The sequence below is a fragment of the Lepisma saccharinum genome, chromosome 1 (genome assembly GCF_977018435.1).
Source record: "Lepisma saccharinum chromosome 1, izLepSacc3.1, whole genome shotgun sequence".
Taxonomy (NCBI): Eukaryota; Metazoa; Arthropoda; class Insecta; order Zygentoma; family Lepismatidae; genus Lepisma; species Lepisma saccharinum.
This window is the reverse complement of record NC_139229.1, coordinates 172,350,803-172,376,908: the sequence shown is the minus strand read 5'-3', so window position 1 is coordinate 172,376,908 and position 26,106 is coordinate 172,350,803. Positions and strand designations below refer to the sequence as shown.

General features: G+C 37.3%; 1 protein-coding gene across 4 annotated transcripts in view; it reads right to left on the bottom strand.

Moving 5' to 3' along the window:
- Positions 1-26,106, bottom strand: part of LOC145990094 (solute carrier family 22 member 3-like) — a 93,426-nt gene that overhangs the window by 29,397 nt on the left and 37,923 nt on the right. For 2 of the 4 annotated variants that reach the window (XM_083125763.1, XM_083125776.1), the window contains exons 2-3: positions 18,174-18,480; positions 15,987-16,091 (exon numbers count right to left, since the gene is read on the bottom strand). In XM_083125763.1, coding sequence (XP_082981889.1) covers positions 15,987-16,091; positions 18,174-18,452 — 384 coding nt within the window. In that variant the 5' untranslated portion in view covers positions 18,453-18,480. Of the gene's footprint in view, positions 1-15,986; positions 16,092-18,173; positions 18,481-26,001; positions 26,085-26,106 lie in introns of those variants that run through there. The other 2 variants (XM_083125768.1, XM_083125760.1) reach the window with 2 other exon arrangements.

Genomic DNA, 26,106 nt, shown 5'->3' with positions numbered 1-26,106 from the left:
AGATCGGGAGAAGCGTGGCGGGCGGCGCTGACGGAGATGCCGACATTTGCGTCCTGTAATGACCTCTTATTTTTATGGACATATGCATACATTCATATGAATATTGCAAAACGAGCGCTAACCTGTGTTATAATTCATCATCTGTAATTCATCCAAGTTCTGCCCTTATATACACAAAAAATACGTTTTAGAAACGATGTTAAGAGCCACAGATAATGAAACATTTTAATCATAGTTTCGACCAGTAACGTCCTGCTTAAGTTTATATCCTTGAAAGAGTTTTGTGTCGATCGTTTGGAGGTTTCGAATGTGCAACACTGTATCAAGATTACGCTGCAGACCAAACCGTTACAAGTCAATGGTTTTCGTGAGCTTCCTTGCAATCCGAAATCTCCGAGCTCGAGTTTTTTGTTCCTTCGTGACTAGATGAAGACAGAGCTGTGAATATAGTGGCGAGCAGATGGATGTAAACCAAGAGCGTGTTAATTTCGTACTGTGCGCAAGAGTGATATTCTTGGTTACTTGCCGTTACTTGTTTGTGTTATTGCAGTGTGTATGTGTGTTGTGTCAGTGAGACGATTGGAATGCCAGCCGCAAGGTTCACGTTAGAACAAAGAATTCTTATGTATGAAACTTACGTGAAAACAGACTCGTGTCGAGACGTGTGTAGGCAATTTGTACATGAATTCCCAGGCGTTTCACCTCCACATAGAGATACGGTTACACATCTTGTCCTTAAATTACGAGAAACTGGATCGTTAAATTTTGAAACACCTAAGCAAAAACGACGGATTCTAACCGAAGCAAAACTCGATGAAATTGGTGCAGCGTTAGAACGTTCTCCAAACAAACCTCTACGCCGTGAGATGGACGTGTCAAAATCATCAGCACATACAGCTACTAAGCTACTAAAATTAAAACCGTACCCTTATAACACAGGTTAGTGCTCGTTTTGCAATATTTATATGAATGTATGCATATGTCCATAAAAATAAGCGGGCATTACAGGCCGCAAATGTCGGCATCTCCGTCAGCGCCGCCCGCCACGCTTCTCCCGATCTCTCTGCTGAAGATCGAAATGGACGCACGGTACTTCCCCGCAAAAAAAAGACACAAAATATATATCGGCTGTTGTTCTTATAAGGAAATATAACATGTATGAATTGTCTCAAGAAATATTGGAGCCTATTCACATCCCTACGGAACTTGGAAGAAAGCCCACGTAGAGATTGGGAAGTTTTGTTACGACAAAATTGGGATGTATAGTAAATTAAAATGCAAAGTCCTACCTTGTGCTTTGCACCAAGCCATGAAGGCGTATACGGGGTGTGGAGTTAGTGGAGTAAGGCCCCACGCTTTCTTCATCAGGCGGAAGGTGGGAATGATGTGATCAGCACCACGCCCCTGGCCGCCATACCCCCCCCCTTCCCCAGAGTTTCCTCCAGGTATCGACTTTATACGACGCTGGGTGGGCACCGAAGCAGCTTGAACAGGTGGATAAAATCCCGATTATCCCCCGTCGAGGATCGAACCCAGATCTCTCGCATGGTAATAAAACGCCCTAACGACTGTGCTACTGCGGCACATACAGTAATTAAGGCAAGAATTGTTTTAGCGTTTCGTTCAACGTTTTTAGGGGAATCATTTTCGGAGATATAACGGGTAGCTCTTGTCTGTTCTGCGACCTGGGTTGAGAAAAGACGATTTTCTGACGAACAAGTCACGTGACTTTCCTACATTTACTGTGCCTGTTGGCTTTTGCATGAAAGACGAGTTGCTCTTGAGACAGACAGAATCACCCGATCACCTAATGGTGAAATGTGTGTTGCCTACTCTTCCGGCATTATTTACTGCCATTAAAGTCTTATGGGGAAGAACTTTTTTCCACCACTGTACACTTTAGTTCACTTCTTTGTGCACAAAAGCTAATCGGGACTTTTAAACAAATGAGCCCTTTGCATCACTTCAGGTGAGAGATCTTGGACCACTCCCTGTACAGCCCTGGCTTTGCATGTACCCACTTTCAACTCTTTATTCAACTGAAGAAGTTTCTGACAGGACAAGGATTTGACAGCTACACTGCGGTAGAGATAGTTCCAGTCTTTGCTGTCAGACACATATGCCATAGGCGTACAAAATTTAGTTTCATGCTACGAGAAATGCCAGAACAGCGGTGGTGATTATGCTGTTACTAATGCAATAAATTACAACTGATATTCTTGTTTTATTTATGCATAATCGGTAAGGACCTTGATTTTTTGTTATTTTTTTCAAATTAGTGTATTTTCTATTTTTAACTATTGGATTTCATGAGCTTTTCCTTTTCTTTGGACATTTTTAAAAAATCGCTAACAATTCGCATTTTATGCCAAATTCTCATTATTTCGATATTTCGAACTTGCGTAAAATGTGTCCAGACATCACTGCACATTGATAAACACAACTTCGCAGCAATTAAACTTTTTGACGGTTAACGTGTTTGCAGAACCCAATGTCCCTACTAATGGGAAATTACTTTCTGGCCACCCCTCGTATAAATTAGTAAATGGAAAGTAAAAATTTAGCAGGGGTGGCAGAGAAAAGTCAATTCTTGAAGAAAGTGATTTGCTTTTATGATCGAATGATTCGAGTAAATATTATATTAAAATATTTACGTATTTATTATTGGTATTTTATTTCATAATATTAGACAATAATTTCAGTCAGTGAGAGATTAATGACCTCCTCTCACGAGTTTAAACAGACAGGACAGAGAGTGGCGTTAATTTCATTGCAATACTAGTGTTGCAGTAAATTTGAGGTTGGGAGCATGCACTTGCCAATTTTTATATCTAAGAATAGTGCATTGTCATTGTAAACGTATGTTAACTTGTGCGAAACTAGTAATACGTCAGGATGATGAAAGACAACCTTCGTAAACACTACTATCTTAAATAAGGTGAAGTGAGCCAGAATATTCTCATTGATAAGAGAAGTCATATTAGTATAATTGACGTTCGTACACATAGAGGTGCTGACTGTGCCAGTCACCATTATTTAGTAATTGCTAAATTAAGAGAAAGACTCTTAGTGATAAATCATAAGCAACAAAATCTAAAAGTTCTAAAATTTAATACAGAAAAATTTGCTGATTAAAGAATTAAGAAAGATTACCAAATTAAACTGTCAAATAGATTTGATGTTTTGCAGGATTAAAATGATGATGAAAATATAAATGAAACAGACGTAGATAAGAATTGGGAGCACATACGTAATGCAATAGAATCAGCAGCTAAAGAAAGTATAGGATACCATAAACCAAGAAAAAGTAAGCCATGGTTTGATAATAAATGTCATAATCTAATAGAAATAAGAAATCAGGCTAGACTTAGGTGGTTAAATAACTCTGATGATACAAATCTAAGCAATTATAATAGAATAAAGCGAGAAGTTAACGGCACGTTTAGAAGTAAAAAAAAGAGATTACTTGAAAAGCAAAATTAACGAAATTGAAGCAAACAGCAAAAACAAAAATATCAGAGATGTATATAAAGGTGTAAATGAGTTTAGAAAGGGGTGGCAACCTAAAGTAAACTTGATAAAAGATAAAGACGGTGATTTTCTAGCTGACCCAAGCGATATTCTACATTGTAAATAGATGGAAGAACTACTTTAATGACCTTTTAAATGTACATGTAGGAGATATATCAGAAGTAAATGAAGTACATACAGCAGAACCTTTAGTTCCAGAACCTAACTTGACTGAAGTTAAAGATGCTATTAAAAGACTAAAGAATAACAAAGCCTGGCATTGATTTAATACCAGCTGAGTTAATTAAATATGGTGGGAATTCGTTAATATGTCAAATTCATAAATTAATTTGTTTAATATGGAATAAAGAAGAAATCCCTCAACAGTGGAAAGAATCCATAATTGTTCCTGTGTTTAAAAAAGGTGATAAAATGAACTGCAATAATTACCGTGGAATTTCTCTACTCTCAACAACATATAAAATATTATCTAACATTCTTTTAACAAGACTAACCCCATATGCTAATGAAATTATAGGTGATTATCAATGTGGATTTAAACGTAACAGATCAACTACATATCAAATTTTTCACATCAGACAGACACTTTAAAAAAGTGGGAATATAATCAAAATGCCCATCAGCTATTCATTGATTTCAAAAAAAGCATATCATTCGGTGAAAAGAAATAAATTATATAATATATTAGTCGAGTTTGGAATACCTAAGAAGCTTGTTAGTATGATAAAAGTATGCACCAGTGAAACAGAAAGTAAAATTCGTGTGAGTATGAATGTGTTTGACAAATTTACAATTCATGATAGTTTAAAACAAGGAGATGCATTTAATTTTGCCTTAGAATATGCTGATAGGAAGGTAAAAGAAACTAAAGAAGGACTAAAATTAAATGGTATGACTCAGTTGTTAGCATATGCAGATGATGTAGACTTAATTAGGGGATGATATAAATACAATTAAGAATAATACTAAAATATTTTTCAAAACTGCTAGAGATATAGGTTAGGAAGTTAACAAAGAGAAAACTAAATATATGCTTACAGGCCGAAACCAAGTGTTAGGTAATAATCAAAATCTAATTATTGATAACAACTCGTATGAACCAGTTTGCAAATTCAAATACTTAGGAGTAATATTAACAAATGAAAATTATATTAGAGAGGAAATAAAAAGTAGGCTTAATTTAGGAAATGCATGTTACTTCTCTCTTCATAAACTATTGTCTTCTCGTTTAATATCTAAGAAACTAAAAGTTAAAATATACAAAACAGTAATTTTGCCTGTAGTATTATATGGGTGTGAAACTTGGTCCCTTACATAACTTGAGAGTATTTGAAAATAAGATCCTTAGGAAAATTTTTGGACCTAAAAGGGATGAGGAGACAGGTGAGTGGCGAAGGTTACATAATTTAGAACTACATAATTTGTATTCGTCCAGATATTATTAGAATAATTAAATCAAGAAGACTTAGGTGGGCAGGCTATGTGGCACGAATGGGAGAGGAAAGAGGAGTTTACAGTATTCTTGTTGGGAAATCTGATGGTAAGAGACCTGTAGGAAGTCCAAGACGAAGATGGAAGGACAACGTTGAGATAGACCTAAGGGAAATCGGTAGGGATGGAAAAGAGTATATAGATCTTGCTCAAGATAGGGACGGATGGAAGGCCTGTGTTGCTGCAGCCATGAACCTTCGGGTTTAAGAAGGCTAGAGAGTTAGTTTAGTTAGAAGTGAGCCAGAAGAGTAATAAAATTCCAGAAGCATATTTGCAGTCTAAAGCTGTTCTTGTTTATGCAAGCGATTTTTGTTGGATGTTGCAGTCCGAAGACATCCAACAAAAATCAATTCCATACGAGTGCCATGCATGCAATTTCTGTCGCATGTTGTAGTAAGATACTTTGTCGGGTGGTGATATTCGACAAAAATCATATGTATGTATCAATGGAGCTTTTTGTTTCCATGTTCCTTCAGTTTGTCCAAGAAAATGCCTTACTACGACGTCCAACAACTTTCGGACGGCGCCACCCGCTCCCATCCCTTCCATCTGTTGACAGTTCTGTCCCCTTACTACTCCCATACGGACAAGAAAGAAATTATAATTCAATGCATTTTCCACGTAATATTTAGAGGCTTAACACATTTTTCTGCTCCTCCGGAAATCTCTCTCTCTCTCTCTCTCTCTCTCTCTCTCTCTCTCCTCCTGCCATCACTAGTTTCTGGCGCCGTAGTTGTGTTGTGCATAAAAGGGCCAAAAGTTGAGGCCGAAACTTAGCAACACGATTTCTTGTTCCCGTGCAGAGTTCCATAACGATATCTATAAATAAATAAATAAAAACGTCAATCAAGACAAAATCCCCTGACATTTCCCTGACTTTTTGACACCTCAAATTCCATGACATTTCCCGGTTTTCCAGGTCTGTCGCCACCCTATATTTGAATTTGGTGTGGCGAAAATTGATTGGTAAAACCAGTAAATAAGACAAACACCTGGCAGTTGTTTCAGTGAATGCGTGACAAAGAATTTAACCCGGCTCTGCTTGTTGTAGGTCCAGATGCCCTTGAATGATTCCGGCTCATTCTATACACAAGTTCAACGATTACGAAATATACCTTTTGTTTTCTAAGAATCTCCGTTTCTCACTGAACCCCTTCCCTGGAGGCAATGCATATATAAGCTTGGTTACTGTGAGCGAAATAAAACTATTACAATTCAGACAGGATTCGTTTGAGTCTCCACCTCTTCGGCGATGGAGAAAAACGTTTTCAGCTGCCTGAGGCAATCACGATACACCTGTTCTCCTGCCTTTGTTGCGAAATATTCTTTTCCACCTTTAAAATCGTCCTTACTTAATATCTTCCTCCAGTTTAGGTAAACTTTTAACAATTATATTAATTAGAACAGTAGGTTAAAAAAATATTTATTTTATTTTTGATTTTATGTTCAATAATTAGAATCTTTTTATTAAATACCGGGTTCGATTCCCGAGGTTGCCAAATTGGATACTTAATTCTATAATCGGAATCTACACAACAAGACCTTTCAATATAATATATGGAAAGGGGGGTCTACGCCCAAAATTAAAAACAACATAGCGGTAAAAGTTAATGCTGAAATTAAGAGATCCCCGTTACGATTCCCAATGTTGTTCCGTCCCGATTAGAATTTAAGCACGAACAGATATTCAAAAAGCAGAACAAGATGGTTGACAATGTTGTTGTTTATTCAAAAGGTTCCAGGTTCGTTTCTTTTCAAATAACAAGCGACAAAACTCTCACGGTTTAAAGGAATTACTAAAAAATAAGAAAAAAGAACAACGTTTTACGCATTAAAAATGTTTTCCGCATCCTTACCCCTCAAATGGAGTCAATTGCTATTGGATTGGTCCCCAAATATAGTAGGTCCCGATTAGTCCATCTGTGGGAAATAGTATTCTTATAACCATTATGGCGGCTGTGTTTTGTTAGCAGTGACGACGACTGCGCCACGGTTTTGAACGGTCCTAAAACAACGATAAAATCCATGAAATCCAATAGTAAAAAATAAAAAAATACACCTATTTGAAAATATAACAAAAAATCAAGGTCCCTACCGATTAGGCATAAATAAAACAAGAATATCAGTTGTAATTTATTGCATTAGTAACAGCATAATCACCACCGCTGTTCTGACATTTCTGGTAGCATGAAACTAAATTTTGTTTGCCTATGGCATATGTGTCTGACAGCAAAGACTGGAACTATCTCTACCGCAGTGTAGCTGTCAAATGCTTGTCCTGTCAGAAACTTCTTCAGTTGAATAAGGAGTTGAAAGTGGGTACAGTCAGAGAAAGTAGTTCTTGGGTCACGAGACCTACGATACCTAACATCTTAAAGCCTGTTGTCTATGGAACCCAATTAACAAAATTGTCGCTTAGGTTTGCCTGCCGAACCTAGCTTCTCGGGAACGATTGAGTATTGACAGCAGCATGAGTCATACCCCCAGGGCCAGCCATAACAAACAACAGCTACTCGTAAGGAAATGTTCGCTTTACTGATATTAGAGTCATTGTCAAGAAAGTTAACTGAAATGGTGGTTTCCATCGAATCGTCATCGTGCAACACACATGCTGTCAACCCAGAAGTCCTTGAAAAAGATTGGAGTTAAAAACAACTACTTGACAAATGATAAGACGAATCGATATTCATTAGTCCCAACTTAGAATTTTGTTCAAGGCATGGATCATCATGTCCTTTCATCCATTTCATAGTTTCATTAATCATTCTCATCGCCTTTGTTGACGCAAGTGCTAGAAAAGCAATATAAATTAAGCAAAATTAAGAAATGAATAAATTACTTTTCAGCGATTTCACGCGACTCAGTTGCATGTAGACAAAGTTTCATTAATCGGGAACCAAGGGCCCCTCGTTTCTGCTTCATTGTCATTTTCCCTCCACTTTGCCTGCCGCGATTAAATTGATGATGTTGATTAATGCAACATTAATTAAAACAACCAACCAACGAAACAATCCACAAAGTGCACCCAAGCGGCGCATATTATGAATAGGTAAACTATGTGATATTATGCTAATTTAGAATTTAGTAATAAAATGGGAATTTTGTGGGCGGGGGGTTCAGTTAAGTGGCTGCACATTCATTATGTAATCGTGATATCATCAAATTGTACGAAGCGTGTCTACACCTACGTAAAGTGTCAGTCGCTGTGATGGAATATGTAGCGCAAAGTCAGGGGTTCAAGATCAAATTTGTTTTGTTATTGTTTACATTAGTAATTACCTCCGTTTTCTTCCACTGAAGTTAAATTATTCATGACGACGATTTATGATTACATTAAAGACATGAATGAACATACACAATGAACTCATTTTGGTCGGAGCTCGAACTCGGAACCTTGTTCGGCAAGAAATACAAATATCCATAAGGCATGAGTGTTTCATTGGAGATGTTCCTCTACTTCCGTCATTTTTTCACTAAATATTATTTTGCATTTTCACATGCACGTGTGTTTTTACGGATAGAGTGTAAACTGGCACCTGTTTATTAAGATTGTTCTTTATGTTTCGTGTGTAGTTAAAGATAGGATTTTTTTTATTTTGTGTTTTAAGTCCACTTTATACACAGTAAGGCTAATCGGGAATGGGCCTACAGTTTAAAGTGGGATAAGAACCACTATGTGCCTCTACCGGATATCGAACCCGGCAACCCTTGATTACAAGGCGACGACGCTACCACTGCACCATCGGGTAGGCATCAGTTAAAAATAGGAAAAATGCTTGTGGAACGATTAGTGCTATAAGAATTCCGTTCTTGACGGAGTGGTTAGCACAGTGCGCTACGATGTCTGATGTCCTTTGTTCGAATCCCATCGTGCGTATGGGTGTTCTTTGTGAGTGCCCCTTCATCCATTTCATCATATCACTCATCCTCGTCGTCGTGATTAGCAAAAGGTGAAAGAGAAACGAGTCTAAATAAGAAAATAAAAAAGAGGATATAAGAATCATTCTTATTTCAAGACGTGTCCTAGATTTTAGAGTTGTGTCTGGCCTCCGGAAGGAATTTGAAACAAATCACAAATGTCTTATACGTGTTTTGGGCATCACGTAACTTAAAATTAGATGGAGAAACAGAAAATCTGAGGGGAGTCTGAGATAACGTGGTTCCTTGGAGATGTGTGCTTAAATCAAAGAGTGTGCATGGTTGCTACTGAAAAACAATTACAATCCCAGCTCAGAAATTACTACCCGATTTTCTAGATCCGGAAAAGTCCGGATATATGAATAAAATGCTTACTTTGTCAAGTTTTATCGATACTATAAGTGTCGGTAATTTGTTCGTAGTAACAAGTATTATTCCAGAAATTACATAAACAGTACTTATTGGAGAAATAAGCCAGGCAATTCTTTCTTTTCCTAGTGTATAGTAGTGTTTTACATTTCAATAAACAAAATCTTCCAGAATTTTTTACGAAATTGTAAACTTTTTCCTTCCCGAATTCATGGATTGTTTTCCCTTCCTGGCCCCGTCTCGACGAAAAACGTTCTGTCTTGCATTCAAAAGTTGAAATCACATACGACCGTGCTATTAATTAGCAGTTGAGGAATTTTGAACTCAACCGTTCTCTTCAACATTAATTCTTGAGCTGAAGATGTGTCATATTCTCGTTATATGCTAAGATGTCCTAGTAACCTATTATATTTACTGCAAATGCGTTCGTGTCCAACATTTTGAGACACTTTGTCTTACTTTCCGCTGAAGAGTGATCTGATAGCCCTATGCGTGAAACTGCTTTTTCTCAATTTCTGATATAATTTATTCCAGCATTTCCTTCAACTTCTCTTACCTTGTTATTACCTCCAATGCTTACAGGATTTTTCTTTCGTGCTCGACCTTTGGGTTCAGAAATGTTTACAACAGCCCCATCTCCCGCGTGTAAATAGCAGGCAACAACACTCTGGAAGACCATAATGTATACAACTTGTTTACTAAATATTTTACAAAAATATTAGAATGTTAGCTTGATTAACTGTGGATAGGAACGAACGAAATAAAATAGCTGTTTTATACGCACACTGGAACGAGCGAAGGCTTGCTGTGAGTCATTCCGGCAGTGAAGGTCACTGATCGGAGCACTTGGTGCTTGCTTGCTACAAGCAGGCGCCTTTTCTTTGCTCAAGGGAACACGGAACTCTTCGTTACTTTTTTTCTCGCCAGACTACGGGTGAAAATTTACAGGAACGTAAGGAGTAGTATCATATTCTATTGGAATTAGATTTCGTGACGTTTAAAAGATATCATAACATTATGCAAATCTCTTTTGTGACCTACACCGAACTTATGTTAAAGTTTCATTAACATTTGAAAACAGAAATTTAGAGATCCTTCTTCCTTACGATTTCTAAACAACCGAAGAGTGTGGTGAACGTGAAACTACTTATTGTTCGCAACAACGATATGTATTGTAGAAATGGTCTCTAATCAAAAACCCTATTACATCACAGGAAGTGATTTTTAAGACAATTCTACCACGTATCCAACGTAATATTCAGATTGATTCCAAGCTTCTGTTTGGGTTATTTTGTGTCGCATTTTTACCTCTTGCGATAATCGCGAAGATGAAGATGATGGATAATGATACGAATGCAATGCTACATCTAAGCCTCAACAGGTTTCGAACCTGGATCCTCTGGCTTTGTAGAGATTTTTATTTTTATTTTTATTTGGTATTTTAAGTCCACTTTATGCACATGAAGGCTATTCGAGACTGCATCGACAGTTTAAAGTGAGATCCGAAGCACTATGTGTCTCCACCGGGTATCGAACCGGGGATACCTTGATTACAAGGTGACTCCACTACTTCTGCGCCATCGAAAAGGTTAAGAGAGAAATAGAGAGAGAGAGAGAGAGAGAGAGAGAGAGAGAGAGAGAGAGTGAGAGAGTGAGTGAGTGAGGGTGAGTTATGGTAACTACGCTAATGAAGAATTGAAAGTAGCAGAACGACTAAGTTATTCTTTAGTCAATATTGGGATTGTTAATGAATATTATGAATGTCTGTTGAAATTGGAAAAAAAACCTACGAAATTTCCAGAGTGCCGTTACAAATCGCTAATGTTTATCTTTCCACACATTACTTTGCTACTTGATATTTGCATGCTAAGATGTAGAAAGTGCTACATTTTCAGTGTGTGGAATTGAGATTTATTTCTGAGAATGGAGTAGTGGGAAAAGGATCACCTCACATGTTTCGATTATACCCCCCCACAGACACACGCACACAAAGGATATCGGCTGTTGTTCTTATGAGGAAATATAACATGTATGAATTGTGTCAAGAAAAATTGGAGCCTATTAACATCCCTACGGAACTTGGAAGAAAGCCAACGTAGAGATTCGGAAGTTCTGTTCCGAAAAAATCGGGATGTATAGTAAATTAAAAAGCAAAGTGCTACCTTGTGCTTTGCACCAAGCCATGAAGGCGTGTAGAGGGTGTGGAGTTAGGGCCCCAAGATTTCTTAATCAGGCCGAAGGTGGGGATGATGTGATCAGCACCACGCCCCTGGCCGGCTTACCCCCCCCCCCCGCCAGAATTTCCTCCAGGTACCCACTTTATACCACTTTATTCTGGGTGGGCACCGGAGCAGCTTGAACAGGTGGACAAAATCCCGATTCTCTCCCGTCGGTGATCGAATCCAGATCTCTCGCATGGTAATGAAACGCCCTAACGACTGACCTACTGCGGCACATATACTATAGTAAGTAGCCTATGTATTGTTTTAGCGTTTCGTTCAACGTTTTTAAGCTAATCATTCTCGGACATATAACGTGTAGCTCTTGTCGGTTCTGCGACCTGGCTTGAGAAAAGGTGATTTTTTGACGAACATCGTTCCACCTGACAAGTCACGTGACTTTCCTACATTTCCTGTGCCTGTTGGCTTTTGCATGAAAGACGAGTTGCTCTTGAGACAGACAGAATCACCCGATCACCTAAAGGTGCGATGTGTGTTGCCTACCCTTCCGGCATTATTTACTGCCATTAAAGTCTTATGGGGAAGAACTTTTTCCACCACTGTACATGCAAAGCCAGGGCTGTACAGGGAGTGGTCCAAGATCTCTCACCTGAAGTGATGCAAAGGGCTCATTTGTTTAAAAGTCCCGATTAGCTTTTGTGCACAAAGAAGAAATGAACTAAAGTGTACATAGGGTGTAAAAGTTAATGCTGAAATCAAGAGATCCCGGGTTCGATTCCCAATGTTGTCAAATTGCCTAATAATCATTTCCTCCTTTCCAAAAAAAAAAGTGTGTTATCGGTCCCGGTTAGCATCTATCCACAAACAGATATTCAAAAGCAAAACAAGATGGTTGACAATGTTATTGTGTATTCAAAAGGTTCCAGGTTCGCTTCTTTTCATATAACGACCGACAAAACTCTCACAGTTTCCAGGAACTACTAAAAAATAAGAAAAAACAACGTTTTACGCATTAAACATGTTTTCCACTCAACTTCCTTTCTAAGCATAATGAAGGACCATATGCCTGATTTTTCATGAGTAAAAGAGAGCGCCAAATTGCCCCCTGACTTTCTGGCACGCCACTGGTTCCACGTATTTAGCTCTGGTTTGGTGAATGCATATGAAAAGTGCATGCGGTGTGGAGCAAGACGCTATTGCAGTATTATAAGGAAACGGCTACTCCCAAGATTTCATTGTATTTTTGGGGAAGGGGGACTTAGTTTTACGGACACATCTTTCATTTGATCTGTTTTCTGTCCCTTGTTCCCATTTCTTCCCTTCCGTCTGTCTTCCCTCTATACGTATTTTCTTCGTAAGTGCTTCCGCCGCATTCTTTCTGTTTGTACGTGACTATAAATCAGAAAGGTGGGTGCAAGGGAGGAAGAGGGGGAAATATCTGGAGTGCGAACTGAGGAACCTTGCTTATGAGTGCACGCGCGTGTGCGAGTATCTCGCCAAGGTTGCCAGCTGCTGCGTTTTTAATATCACCGTACGGAGGCTCTGAAAGTTCGCGATACGTTCTGAAAAAAGGCAAGGTCGAATCCAGGAGGCAAGCTGTAAATATAATGACTCCATTCCACATCGAAGACCTTGAACCAGGAGGGAGACCAAAAAAACGCGTAATGCGCAGGTGGAACGGAATTGTGTGAAAACGTAAATTCATCGTCTCACGCCAGGTTTGTGTGCCATTAAACATGTTTTCCGCATTCCACACCCCTCAAATGGTAGCAATTGCTATTGGTCTCAAACATAGGTCCCGATTAGTCTATCTGTGGGAAAATAGTATCTTTATAAAACATTATGGCGGCTGAGTTTTGAGTGCAGTGGCGGCGGCGGCGGCGGCGTAGCGGTTGTGGGTGAAATACATACTAGTTGTCAAAATTGGATATTTAAATCCATCTGTTTAAAGTCCCGATTAGCTTTTGTGCAAAGAGGAGGACAATATAGATAATAGTTAAATACAAAATGGTTAATGCTGAAGTTTTTAATCAAATGGTTCCAGGTTCGAATCCCAAGTTTGGCAAAATTGGATATTTAATTCCATTTGTTTAAAAGTCCCGATTAGCTTTTGTGCACACAATGTAAGTAAATTTGAAAACTTGATAAACCTGTCCGGAAAATTTTCCTAATTAACGTACAGTGAAAGTAATCGTATATTCGGAATCTGCTCAACAAGACCTTTCAATAGAATATATGGAAGAGGAGTCTACGGCCAAAATTAGAAACAACAAGATGGCTGCCCCATTGTCATGACGACCTGAGATGACAATTAATTGTATAATATTACGATGATTTTAATCAAACTGTTCCGGGTTCGATTCCCAAGTTTGACAAGATTGGGTATTTAATTCCATTTGTTTAAAAGTCCCGATTAGCTTTTGTGCACAAAGAGGAAATAGAGTGTAAAAGTTAATGCTGAAATCAGGAGATCCCAGGTTCGATTCCTAATAATTATTTTCTCTTCTTTTTTTAATCATGTTTAAAAAAAAGTGTGTTATCGTTCCCGATTAGCATTTCTGCACGAACAGATATTCGAAAAGCAAAAGAAGATGGCTGAAAATGTTGTTGTGTATTCAAAAGATTCCAGATTCGTTTCTTTTCAATTAACGAGCGACAAAACTGTCTTGGTTTCCAGGAACTACTAAAAATGAGAAGAAGGAACGCCGTTTTAAATATAAAATTGTTAAAGCTGAAGTTTTTAATCAAATGGTTCCGGGTTCGAATCCCAAGTTTGGCAAAATTGGATATTTAATTCCATTTGTTTAAAAGTCCCGATTAGCTTTTGTGCACAAAGAGGAAATGAACTAAAGAGGAAATAGGGTGTAAAAGTTAGTGCTGAAATCAAGAGATCCCAGGTTCGATTCTCAATGTTGTCAAATTGCCTATAATTATTTTCTCCTTTTTAGAAGAAGTGTGTTTTCGGTCCCGATTAGCATTTATGCACGAACAGATATTCAAAAAGCAAAAGAAGTTGGCTGAAAATTTTGTTCTGTATTCAAAAGGTTCCAGGTTGGAGTCCCAATCAAAATCCTCCACACAAAATAAACCCTGCCCATTTTTTTGATATTTAATTCCATTTGTTTAAAAGTCCCGCTTAGCTTTTGTGCACAAAGTTGTGGTCGATACAAATAATGGTTTAAATATGGAAAGGTTAAAGCACATCCATCCTCACATGTTCCTATTATCTTCTATCCCTTCTTTTTATACCTTCTTTTGTTTCTACGTCACGTTTTCCGTTAAGCATATTTAAGCAATTTGACCTCTAACCATTTCAATCATACCGATCAACGGTTCCGAGAATTTCATAACATTTCCCTTAGCTTCTCAACCGTCATCTTCTTTTCAATTAACGACCGACAAAACTCTTACGGTTTCCAGGAACTACTAAAAATTAAAAAAAAGAACAACGTTTTACACATTAAACACGGTTTTTCGCATTCCCCACCCCCAGAAACCATACTCACACACAATTTCAAGAATTTCAACTCATTAACGTCACCGGAATCATGCAAATTACCCCCAATGACGTAATCAAAAACGCAAAATAAATATGTCCTCAGGGCACAAAACCTGGTATATGGCGGTGTGTTACTACTTCGACTCACGACCTACTTATCTAAGACTCTGGTGTCGAGTCCTAGTTTTGGTACTGGGAAGGGCCTTGAGAGTCCCTTCATCAATTTCAACTAATCTCCATCGCCGCTATTAGCCAAGTGTGAAGGAAAGAAGCTAAATAAAGGAGAAAATATATTCTAGTGCGACTGACAATACTTATAAGAATACACACATAATATACAATATTATGTACATTTGCAATAATTAAAACACAAAAATTGCCTTGAGATATTTACATCAGTAAATTATTTATTAGTATATTCTTTCTTTAAATTAATTATTTACTATTTTTTAAACTTACTAGTTTCCTAGTTACTACTAACAAATCAATATTTTACATAACCTTGTCTTCATTCATTCATATATGATGTAGATCATATTACAATTATTTGAGTTTTAAATTTTTACAATTTAGTACATTTTTGTGTAATTTTGAATTTCCTACGTAAAATAGCAAAACAAAAATAAAAACAAATGGTTGATGAACTATGTATTTTAAATAATTGGCAGTTTTTATCGTTTCACTGGTTTGTAATAACTGAAGATCAGTCTTGTTTTAAAATTTCAGCGTGGAACATGACAAAAGTTTGAGCTGACTTTTTTTCTATGGGATCTACTCTCTTTACATATCAGTTTGAATCGAAATATCTTTCTGGATGAATGCATTTAAAATATATTTGTTACTTGAAAATTTATGTGTTAACTTAGGTGAAATGAAAAAATAGATTAGAGCAAATAAAGATTGAAGAAAAGGAGAGGGATTACACAAAAAAATATTTTAAAAAAACATGCCTGCCAATATATCTTTGTTTAGTATAGATACATGCGTATTATACTCACATCAGATACCAATGTTGGGAAGGTTTCGTTGAAATTATATTCCCACCCGTGCTTGCAGGACGTCGTAGGTGACGTGCTGTTTGGAGCTTGCTGGGTGTTCAGTACCTGAAAGATGTTTCAGCTACTGTCATGTTTTTGCTTGATTATATTTCAGCGAGTTCCTCAACAAAATCCCTAGCCTACTACAAAATAAGTTTTCGGAAAATAGTTAACATGTAAAAGTATATACTAAATCACGCTTTCAAGGGTAAGCATCAATTTCTAATGGTAACCAACATACAATTGAAACTACATTTTAAAATTACGGTATTAGTTAATATTGGAATCCTTTACTTCACTATTTTAAAATCCGCTCCGAAAGGAAACTAAAGGAAAGCATAGTGTATAGTTGTAACTTGCATGTGTGTGTGTGTATTAGTACACCTCGAATTTTAGGTTTTCAACCTATTTTTTTCCTTTGCAGATAAATAAGATACATGTGTATAACAAGTTATGTCTGCGATTCATTAAAAAAAACACAACTGATGAAGTTTTATAGTGTCTAAAATAACATATTTTGCTTGTTAGAACCTATTTTAGGTATATCGAACCTTTATGAAGGTTTTTATAATTATTTTTTTAGGGTTTGCAGGATTTCTATATCACGCAGAGATATTTACTCTGTTTGGTGAGGAAAAATTCAATGACAAAAGTGTTTGAAACATACTTTCTATCGATTTCCCTGCCTCCAAGTCCATGGTGTTTCTTCAAAGCTCTAAACAAAGCAAAGTGCCTGGAGCCACTGTTACTTGCACAGTCCAAAGTGCAGTCTTCTGATCCACGTGGTCTTGCTCACTTTCGCGTTAGTTCGGTGCTTTGTGGCATTCATGCCTTCCGAAATAACGTTTCAGCACTCAAATTTGCACCTCTGACAAGGCTTCTGTCGAAAGATCATTTTCAGAATATAAGATGATCATCACAGACAAAATGCGGAGTTTGACTTTGGATAACATGAAAAATATTGTTATCTAGTCATGATGGTCACTGTGGAACAATGATAAAATTTCCGGATTTCAAGCGAACTTTCCAAAAATTCAAGGGTACAAGCAGTCATTTTCTCTTTTTCAGCCTTTTGTATTGCCGCCTCTCACCACCCGCACACAGGCACACACAAATATATTAACAATATAAAGGGTCTGTGTGTTTCCAATGTATCCAAAAAGTCTAGTTCAATTCAATGAAACGGTATATATATTTAAAATCTTTAATTTAAGTTGCCGAGTTTTTACATTTGCCAGTTCACATTCTCAGGTTCGAAATATATCAACATACACGTCACAAATGTTACGGGATATACTAATCTAAGATTTTTTAAAAAATATATTAAAATTTCAAACTAAAATTTACCTAATCAACTTCAACATATCTTATTTTGCAAAAATTTTTCGTCTGTCAGATAGATTGCTCTGCTAAGGACAATAACAAAGTAAACGGATTGAGAAAATTTTGTTTTATTTTCCACGCAGCTTTATTTTCTTTTCTCGTGAAAAACTTGCATCGGCATTTATAAATATGTATAAAGTCAATGTGATTTGGATTGATAGAAGTTGCAATTTTTCACATGCATGGAGAAAATTTCACACATTTTCCCAGAGTAGCCACCCTAATATTGTGCAGCAAGTTATACATACGTAATTCATTTTTCATTAAACAAGTAAATTTTGCTAACAGCACAAGTATAGTACGTATGACAATAATTTGTGAATAATTTTGAAAATGATGTATAGAATTGAAAACTTGGTTAGAAAATGAATATTTGTTTGTTGTGTATACACCTATTAAACTTTATTACGGTCCTTTTGAAATTTTGTTTTTAACGATTGTATAACCTAATCAGTATTTTTCAGGAATTTTGAATTATTTTAAGTTTTTTGGAACCTACTTCAGGATTTTTCGAGCCTAATTTAAAATTTTTAGAACCTATTTTAGGACTTTTAGATCCTATTTTAGGAACCAAAAAGCACACTTTTTAGAACCTAGAAATCCGAGGTCCAGTTATTAGTAGCAGAAGTAGTAGTAGTAATAATTAAAATAACTATATGTATGCGAACATCTAGATCAAGTAACAACATTCTCCAAAAATAAAAGTTTAAATTTGCACTAACTACCAATTCAAATAGATTTCATTCACCTCAAACAAAGTCTTACCTCCGTATAGTCGACGTCATACATCCGGCAGTTGCTGTGAGCGACCAGCCCGTTCTTGTCCTCCTGAGGGATGCTGAGCTTCAGTCTAAGATCTTGAGGTAGAGATTGGAGTTTTGGTACTCTGCACCAGTGGTCAGGGGTGTGAGCGAAGAATATCTGTCCAAAGTAAATGCTGACGTAACACAACATAAACGGGAAGAACATGATGAGAAGGATCTTCTGGAATCTTCCAAACCCTCCTACGTGCTCCAATAAATCGTCGAAATCCTTCGCCGCCATTTTGTTGCGCAACCATGAAGCTTAATTTCTGAAAAATGAAGCAAGATCTATTTGTTTAATGCTAACTGATGACACATGGATTGCGTTACATTTGTTATTTACTCACATACCATGTATAATAATTTTTTATCACGCTCAGGATTCGTCCTAAAATGACTGTTTTTGTTCCCCGACCAGTTTAAATGCAGCTTCAGGTCATTTCTGAAGGGAAGAGGCGAGTTTCATAGTTTTTTTCAAAGATAAGTGCTAAAGAATGAGTGTGACGGAAAAACAATTGGGTATCTACATATTGTGAATGGATTCAGACTATCTTTTCTTTCTTTGGCCAGTATTTTTATATCCTTTTGCCTGCCCATTTTCAGAGTTTTCAATGGGCCTCCCCGATGGCGCAGTGGTAGCGTCGTCGCCTTGTAATCAAGGGGTCCCAGGTTCGATACCCGGTTGAGGAACAAGTGGTTCGGATCCCACTTTAAACTGAAGGTCCAGTCCCTCACTGTGCGTAAAGTGGACTTAAAACAACAAATCAATCACTCAATCAGAGTTTTTAATTGTTATTGGTTCTAGACCTAATTACTATAAGTGAAAAATTAAGGTGCACTTGTAGGAATACAAGGGAATTAGAGTTTACAGAAATTCTAGAAAATCAATGTTGTTTATTGTTCTCACGATCATCATTAATTAATGATATGTTATGCACAGTACAATTTCTACCAATTAGCATAGATTCTGTATGAAAAGGCAGTGAATTAGTTCAGAACGTGAAGCACTTAGGCCTTTGTTCCGAAACAAAAAATGTAAAATATGGCACTAGGTAGTGACCTTCTCTCTTACTCGACAATTATGTTGCCAAATTCCTTGATTTAGCAGTCAACCATCTGGAAAACAATGCTACAACGAATTACGGATTCTGAAACATGATACTTGCCTCCAGTTTTAGATTTGTAGCAAATGCATATGAAAGAAGAGAGTAGGGGGAATTTCTCTTTACACATTGTATATTTATGTGTCATGACCTGCCTGATAGAAGTCATTTCAAATTGTGATAGTATTGTAGCAAAAGCAACTACATGTGCTACTTAAGGAATAATCATTAAAAGTCGCAGATTACTTTTATTTATTCTTTTAAAAAAGTATAATTTTGTATAACTTACAACTTCAGAACTTCCATTCTCTTTACAAAGATTTGACATGTCCGTAGTAAAATTATCACTTTACCGTATTTAAATTAAGTTCCATTCATGGACGCCACAGCCAAGGTGAAGGATGGGTGATTGATTCGCTTGACACTCCTAGAATTTTGGAGCAATTGCTTATTTGTTGTTCTATTCTTTCGTTTACTCGTATCCTATCCCTTCTTACTTACTCTAAGTCTTCTGGTTTAATTCTTTCATTTCCTTTCTTCTCCAGCTTTTTACTCTCTCTCTCTCTCTCTCTCTCTCTCTCCCTCTCTCTCTGTCTGTCTGTCTTGCTTTCTCTCTCTCTTTCACTCTTTTCTTAGCACTTCCTTACTCTCTCCCTCTCACCCTTTCTTCATTCTATTTTACTATGACCAGTGAATATGACATCGCGGGTTTTCTTTATATAAATGTCATTTTAGTGCATATTTTTATGTTTTAACCTCTTAGAAAATTTTCTGCGGGAGCCCATGGTTCAAATGGTGAATATTATTAATGAATAATAAAGAAAATAACTATGATAATGCATATATTTTCAGAGGGGATGGGTTTTCTTTTCCTGGCTGAAAAGAAATTTATAAATATAGATCCTGGGAGTGGGGTGGGGATTCAAAGTGGCATTCCTTGCTTCACCAATCAATTCGAACACTGCTTGCTTCTAGTTCATATGTGTTAACGGCTTTCTTGGGGAGCTAGAACTTCCAACATTTAATGAAAGCACTCTCTGATCTCAAAACATACTACATAAGCTATTGTCTCACTTGATTCGTGCTGGACTATTTAACCTCAAAAAGACAAAATGCGTATACATCGTGTGGGGCAAATTTTAATTGCCATATCCGGTTTCAAGTTCACTCGGTACAAGTTGTTCGGTGCAAAGAGTTCGAAGAGAGTTATCATATTTTGTGATTTTGTTATGTCCTAATATTTATGACATAAACAGAAATAAACATCTCAAGATTGGAACTTCATAATTAAATACAAGGTGTACAACTTTGCTTCCGCCGTTTTCCGACAGGTGGCAACAACAGGAAGTAGCGGTCGAAAGAAGCAGATCGCAGACGTCACGCAGTTAGCTTGGACCTCTGTCAAGATAACCCCATTCAAACATTAGTCGAGTGGTGTGTGCATCGTGAAGTTGTTCGCGATTGAAAATGTCAGTGTACGAGCCAAATTCTCGCCATTTGCGGGAGGTTCTACTTTTTTGTTTCAATATGAAGAAAACTGCGGCTGAGGCTCATCGAATGCTCTCCACTACGTATGGTGAGGACGCTATAAGTGAGAGAACCTGTCGTGAGTGGTTTCAACGCTTCAAGAACGGTGACTTTAACGTCGAAGACCGGCATAGTGGTGGAAGACAGAAAGTTTTCGAAGATGCAGAATTGGAGACATTGCTGAGTGAAGACTCGCGTCAAACTCAAGAAGAATTGGCACGATCATTGGGAGTGACACAGCAAGCCATTTCAAAACGTCTGAAAGCCATGGGTATGATTCAGCATGACAACGCACGACCCCACGTTGCCAAAGTGGTGAAAACGTACTTGGAAACATTAAGATGGGACGTCCTACCCCACCCGCCTTATTCTCCAGACATCGCTCCCTCTGATTATCACCTGTTTAGATCAATGGCTCATGAACTGGCTGACCAACACTCCAAAGATGAACAATTTTTTAGACGCGGCATTCGTACGCTGCCCGAAAGATGGGAGAAAGTAGTGGCCAGCGATGGACAATACTTTGAATAATGCCTGGGTAAGCAATGTTTTTCATTCCAGCGTCATATTTTTGGGGAAAACGGCGGAAGCAAAGTTGTACACCTTGTATATTAAAACTTGTAACAAGGTGGATTACATTATTAAAACTTAAATCATTCATAAGACACATAAGCAAGGTGCATAATCGTTGCTATGCACAGACTATGTACATTGCCCATAACTGATAATTCACCATAGGCTATATAATATATTTTATAATATATATCAGATTACCAAACGCGAGAGATGGTGTGTATAGATTACTGATATCGATCGATCTATCGGTCGCTATCGACGGTGTTTCAATATCAAATTTTAGCAAGGATCGTATTCGCAACGGCTCTAGAAATAGCGTGGCATGAAGCAAGCATGTTGTGACTTGCTATGCTTATTTTTAACGTTTTAATGTGATTGTTAAAGGTTTGTGTAAAACCCGAACATTTTTACTCTGGAAACCAAACCTGTCAGGGGTCCCGGGTTCGAATCCCGCTCGGGCATGGTTGTTTGTGAATGTCCATTCATCAATTTCATAATTTCATCACTCATCCCCATCTTCGCAAATTAGCAAAGAGGCACAAGTAAAATAAAATAAATCAATATATATATATATATATATATGAGAGAGTGAGATAGAGAGAATGAGAGACAAACAGACGTTGTTAAATTAAAATCAACTCTCATATACACACGCATGCCACTCACCATCGTACACAGGATGTATTTCTGGGCGGGGGGTAGAATTGTAAAAGTGGGTAATACACCCTCGAGGGTTAAAATTATATTAAGAAAAAATAATAATCGTGGCTAATTTTAATGAGGGTTTACTTGATTGAGTTGGCGTTTTAAGACCACTTTATGCACAAGAAGGTTAATCGGGACTGGACCTACATTTTAAAGTGGGATCCGAACCACTGTGTGCCTCTGCTGGGATCCGAAACCGGGAACCCTTGATTACAAAGCCACCATTGCGCCATCAGCGAGGCCAGTAATGGGGGTTTGCTTGCTTGATTGATCTGATTGATTTTACTTCGCTTTTCTGCCACTTTTGGATAATTGCGAAGATCAGGATGAGTGGTGATATGATGAAATTGATGAATGAACACTCACAAACACCCATGCTCAGACTGAAATTCGAACGCGGGACCCCTGGCGTCGTAGCGCGATGTGCTAACCACTCCGTCACGGGGGCGGCTAATGGGCGTTTGCATTTGCCACTTTTTTTTTCTTTCTTAGGTTACCAGTTTAAATTCTCTGACAGACCGACACCGAACAGGGGCATATTTATTTTATTTGTCAGACAAATTTTCTACCGATTTCCCGTCATAAACTATTTCTGGAAAGAGTACGTTCGTGATTCTATTGTGCTCAAGCTGACACACTTGCATTTAGGGTGTGACCAAATTGAGTAAGGATGAAAAGGAACGTACAGACTGTCACCCAAAGAGAATTCTTGGAGCGAATTTACAATACCGGACCCCTCCCCGATTTTCGTAATATTTCGCATACTCAGTAACTGAGGCCTCCTAATCACGAATTCGAAGTTAAAATTTGGGGGTAACGTCTAAAAATTGCAAAATAAGCGAAATTGAGTGATCTGCGATCGGCACGATTGCTCATTATTTACCGGAAAATTTTGTAAATAATGAGCAATCGTGCAGATCTCACACCATTCAATTTCGCTTATTTTGCAGTTTCTACACCTGACCGCCAAATACTACGTGGAAGAAAGGTTGATACTTGAGTGCCCTCCGTAAACATCACTCCCTATTATAAATAATATTGGTTATTACCGTTGAAAACGCAAGCGCACTTGTTTGTGTGTGCGTGTAACAAAAAGTAATCATTAAGCAATATTAATAACCATGTTGGTTTTGAGAGAAGAATTTTATAGAAGTGGATGTTGTATTGTCTGTTACTTCAGTTTTCATAAGCCTTGAGCGGTGTATACTTGCGCCAAGATAACTGAAACATCGGAACTACAGACTTCCCTTCCTCTTTCTTTCACCCTGGCACTTGTATGCTAGGGTTTCAAATGCGGTGATGGATCTGTAATATGGGAATATAACTCCAATAAATCGTCAGCTTGACACCTCATATACTTATAGTGTATACCAGAATCGAACCTAGCACCTTTAATTTCGAGGTGATCGTGTTACCCACTTCTTTCGGGAAGGTCCCTGTCTGTTTTCCAACTGGTTGAGAACTTCAAGAATGATGACGCTGGATAATAAATTTTACATATGTTTATGGTATAATTTCTTAAAAAATAATCTTGTTTGTGACTGCAGAACTAAATATTTTATGGCACTGGATATAACAGATGTTGCACAATTATTGGCTAATTTTATTTTTATGCGTGAGCCGAACGTGGTTCTTTTATGCACCCAGGGATGCTACTTCCCTTCAGCCCACTTCTACAGTTTTTACAAAATTCTGCTTCACGTTATGAAACCAGATGCTCCAGGCTCTAACTCTGGTCAGGCATGGGTGTACTATGCTTGGCCCATCACCATTTCTTCAGTTCATCATTCATCCTAACCGCCGCGATTAACGAAAAATAACCAACCTAGAAATGGAATTAGAAAACGTTCTCTCGAAATTGCACAAGTTGAGTACACTACCCCATGGGAAGAAGATCATTGTTAATAATTTAGTACATACCTCGTTATCTTCCATAAATGAGGGGTTGCTTATTCTTCATTATAGCCATGTGTTAGCGGCAATCATCCTCCCCCTGAAGTTTTATCTTGCAACATCTATCACGCAACGCACTATGACAGTCTCCGTAATCTTAGACAGGAATGAAAATTGTTTCCAAAGAGCTCCGGAAGGAGTAACGTCGTTCATGCCGCGGGAAATTTGGGAGCAGTGTTTCAAACTGTAAGCAAAATTTACTGAAGAACAATTTTGCAATATTTGCCATCAAATTAAAATTTCCAGTAAAATACAGAAACATTTGCCGGGGCCACGTGGGCGTTTGCGATGGCCAGTGCCCCCCTCTAACGACGTCCCTGCATAGATAGGAAAAGGAAATGGATTCGATGTTAGGTGCAATCATGTTACACTGCGGTTCGTATCTCACTTTATGTTTAGTCTCAACGGGCTCCTACAAGTTTTTTTTTTCCCTGTTTTTTTTAGTCCTCAGTAAGGCTAATCGTGAAACTAATAGAATTTCTACCACATTACAGAATTTCCAGGGTTCAAGTCCCAGCCTGGGTATTCTTTGTGAGTGTTCCTTTGTCAATTTCATCTAATCACCACTAGATCTCGGATTTTTTAACCTATTTTTTCCTTTGTAGGTAAATGAGAAATAAGAAGTTACCTCAGCGTTTCATTGAAAAACGCAACAACTGATGAAGTTTTATAGTGCCTAAAATAATATATTTTGCTTATTAGAACCTATTTTAGTTTTTTGTGCCTAATCAAACCTTTTTTAGGTTTTTATATAGTTTTTAAGGTTTTATATTATTTTTACATCACACAGAGGTATTTGTTCTGTTTGTTAATGAAAAAAATTAATGACTAACTTGTTAGAAACATACTCTCTGCCGATTTCCCTCCCTCTAAGTCCATAATGTTTTTTTTTGTTGTTTTTTTAAACAAAACAAAATTTCTGGCGCCACTGTTGTCTGCACAGTCCAAAGTGCAAACTTCTGATGCACTTACTTTTGGTGCATTCTGGCATTCAAATTTGCATCATTGACAGAATCTGTTTTGTCTGAGGATAATGTGAAAAATATTGTTATGTATTGTGCAGGAAATTTTATATAATTAATTTATCACATCGATAAGTACCTTTTGCTAACAGTACAAGTATTAGTATTAAAATAATCAGTGGATGATTTTGAAAATGATGCATAGGAATGAAAATTTGGCTAGAAAATTAACATTTTTGATGGTTATATATCTATTAAAATTTCCGACGGTTCCGTCGAAATTTTTTTTTTTTGACAATTGTACCAAATTAGTATTTTCCATGATCTTTGAACCATTTCAAGTTTTTTGGAACCTGCTTCAGGATTTTTTAGTTTAATTTAATATTTTAGAAGCTATTTCAGGATTTTTACTACCTATTTTAGGATTTTTAAGACCTATTTCAGGATCTTTAGAACCTATTTAGGAACCTAAAAGTACATGTTTTAGAACCTAAAAATCAGATGTCTAATCATCACTCATTCTCATCGTCGGCGATTAGCCAAAAGTATCAGGAAAATGACGTACAATACCAAAATATACGATATGCAATACAAACTCTACCAAACGTTTCTCACAAAAATTCGCGACACACAATAATAATGAATATAATGATCAAAAGTGAATGTGAGGAGAATAGTTTGTTTCATTCTTAAACTGTTTTATACTTATATCTATCTATGGTTTTTTGTGCGTGTTTTGTGTGTGGGTTTATACATGTGGCTGCGTTTAATATGTAGAAAAATCTACACACACTACTTTCATCGTTGTATATCCTATCATATGCTCATTCTGTGTCATATGCTTACAGCATATAGTGTGTTCACCTGCCAGTTAAAAAGTTCTGTATCCACTCTGTTAATGCTTATTGCTGTGATGACAAATCACACTCTCAGGAAACATTCAATTTACCAACAAAAGTCTTACCATCAAATCCACAGGAAAAGCAAGGAATTCTCTTCGGGCGCTTGTAGTAGCAAAGCGTTGGAATTTGTTCGCTTCCAGTATCAAAAAAATAAATCTTGCTGGCGA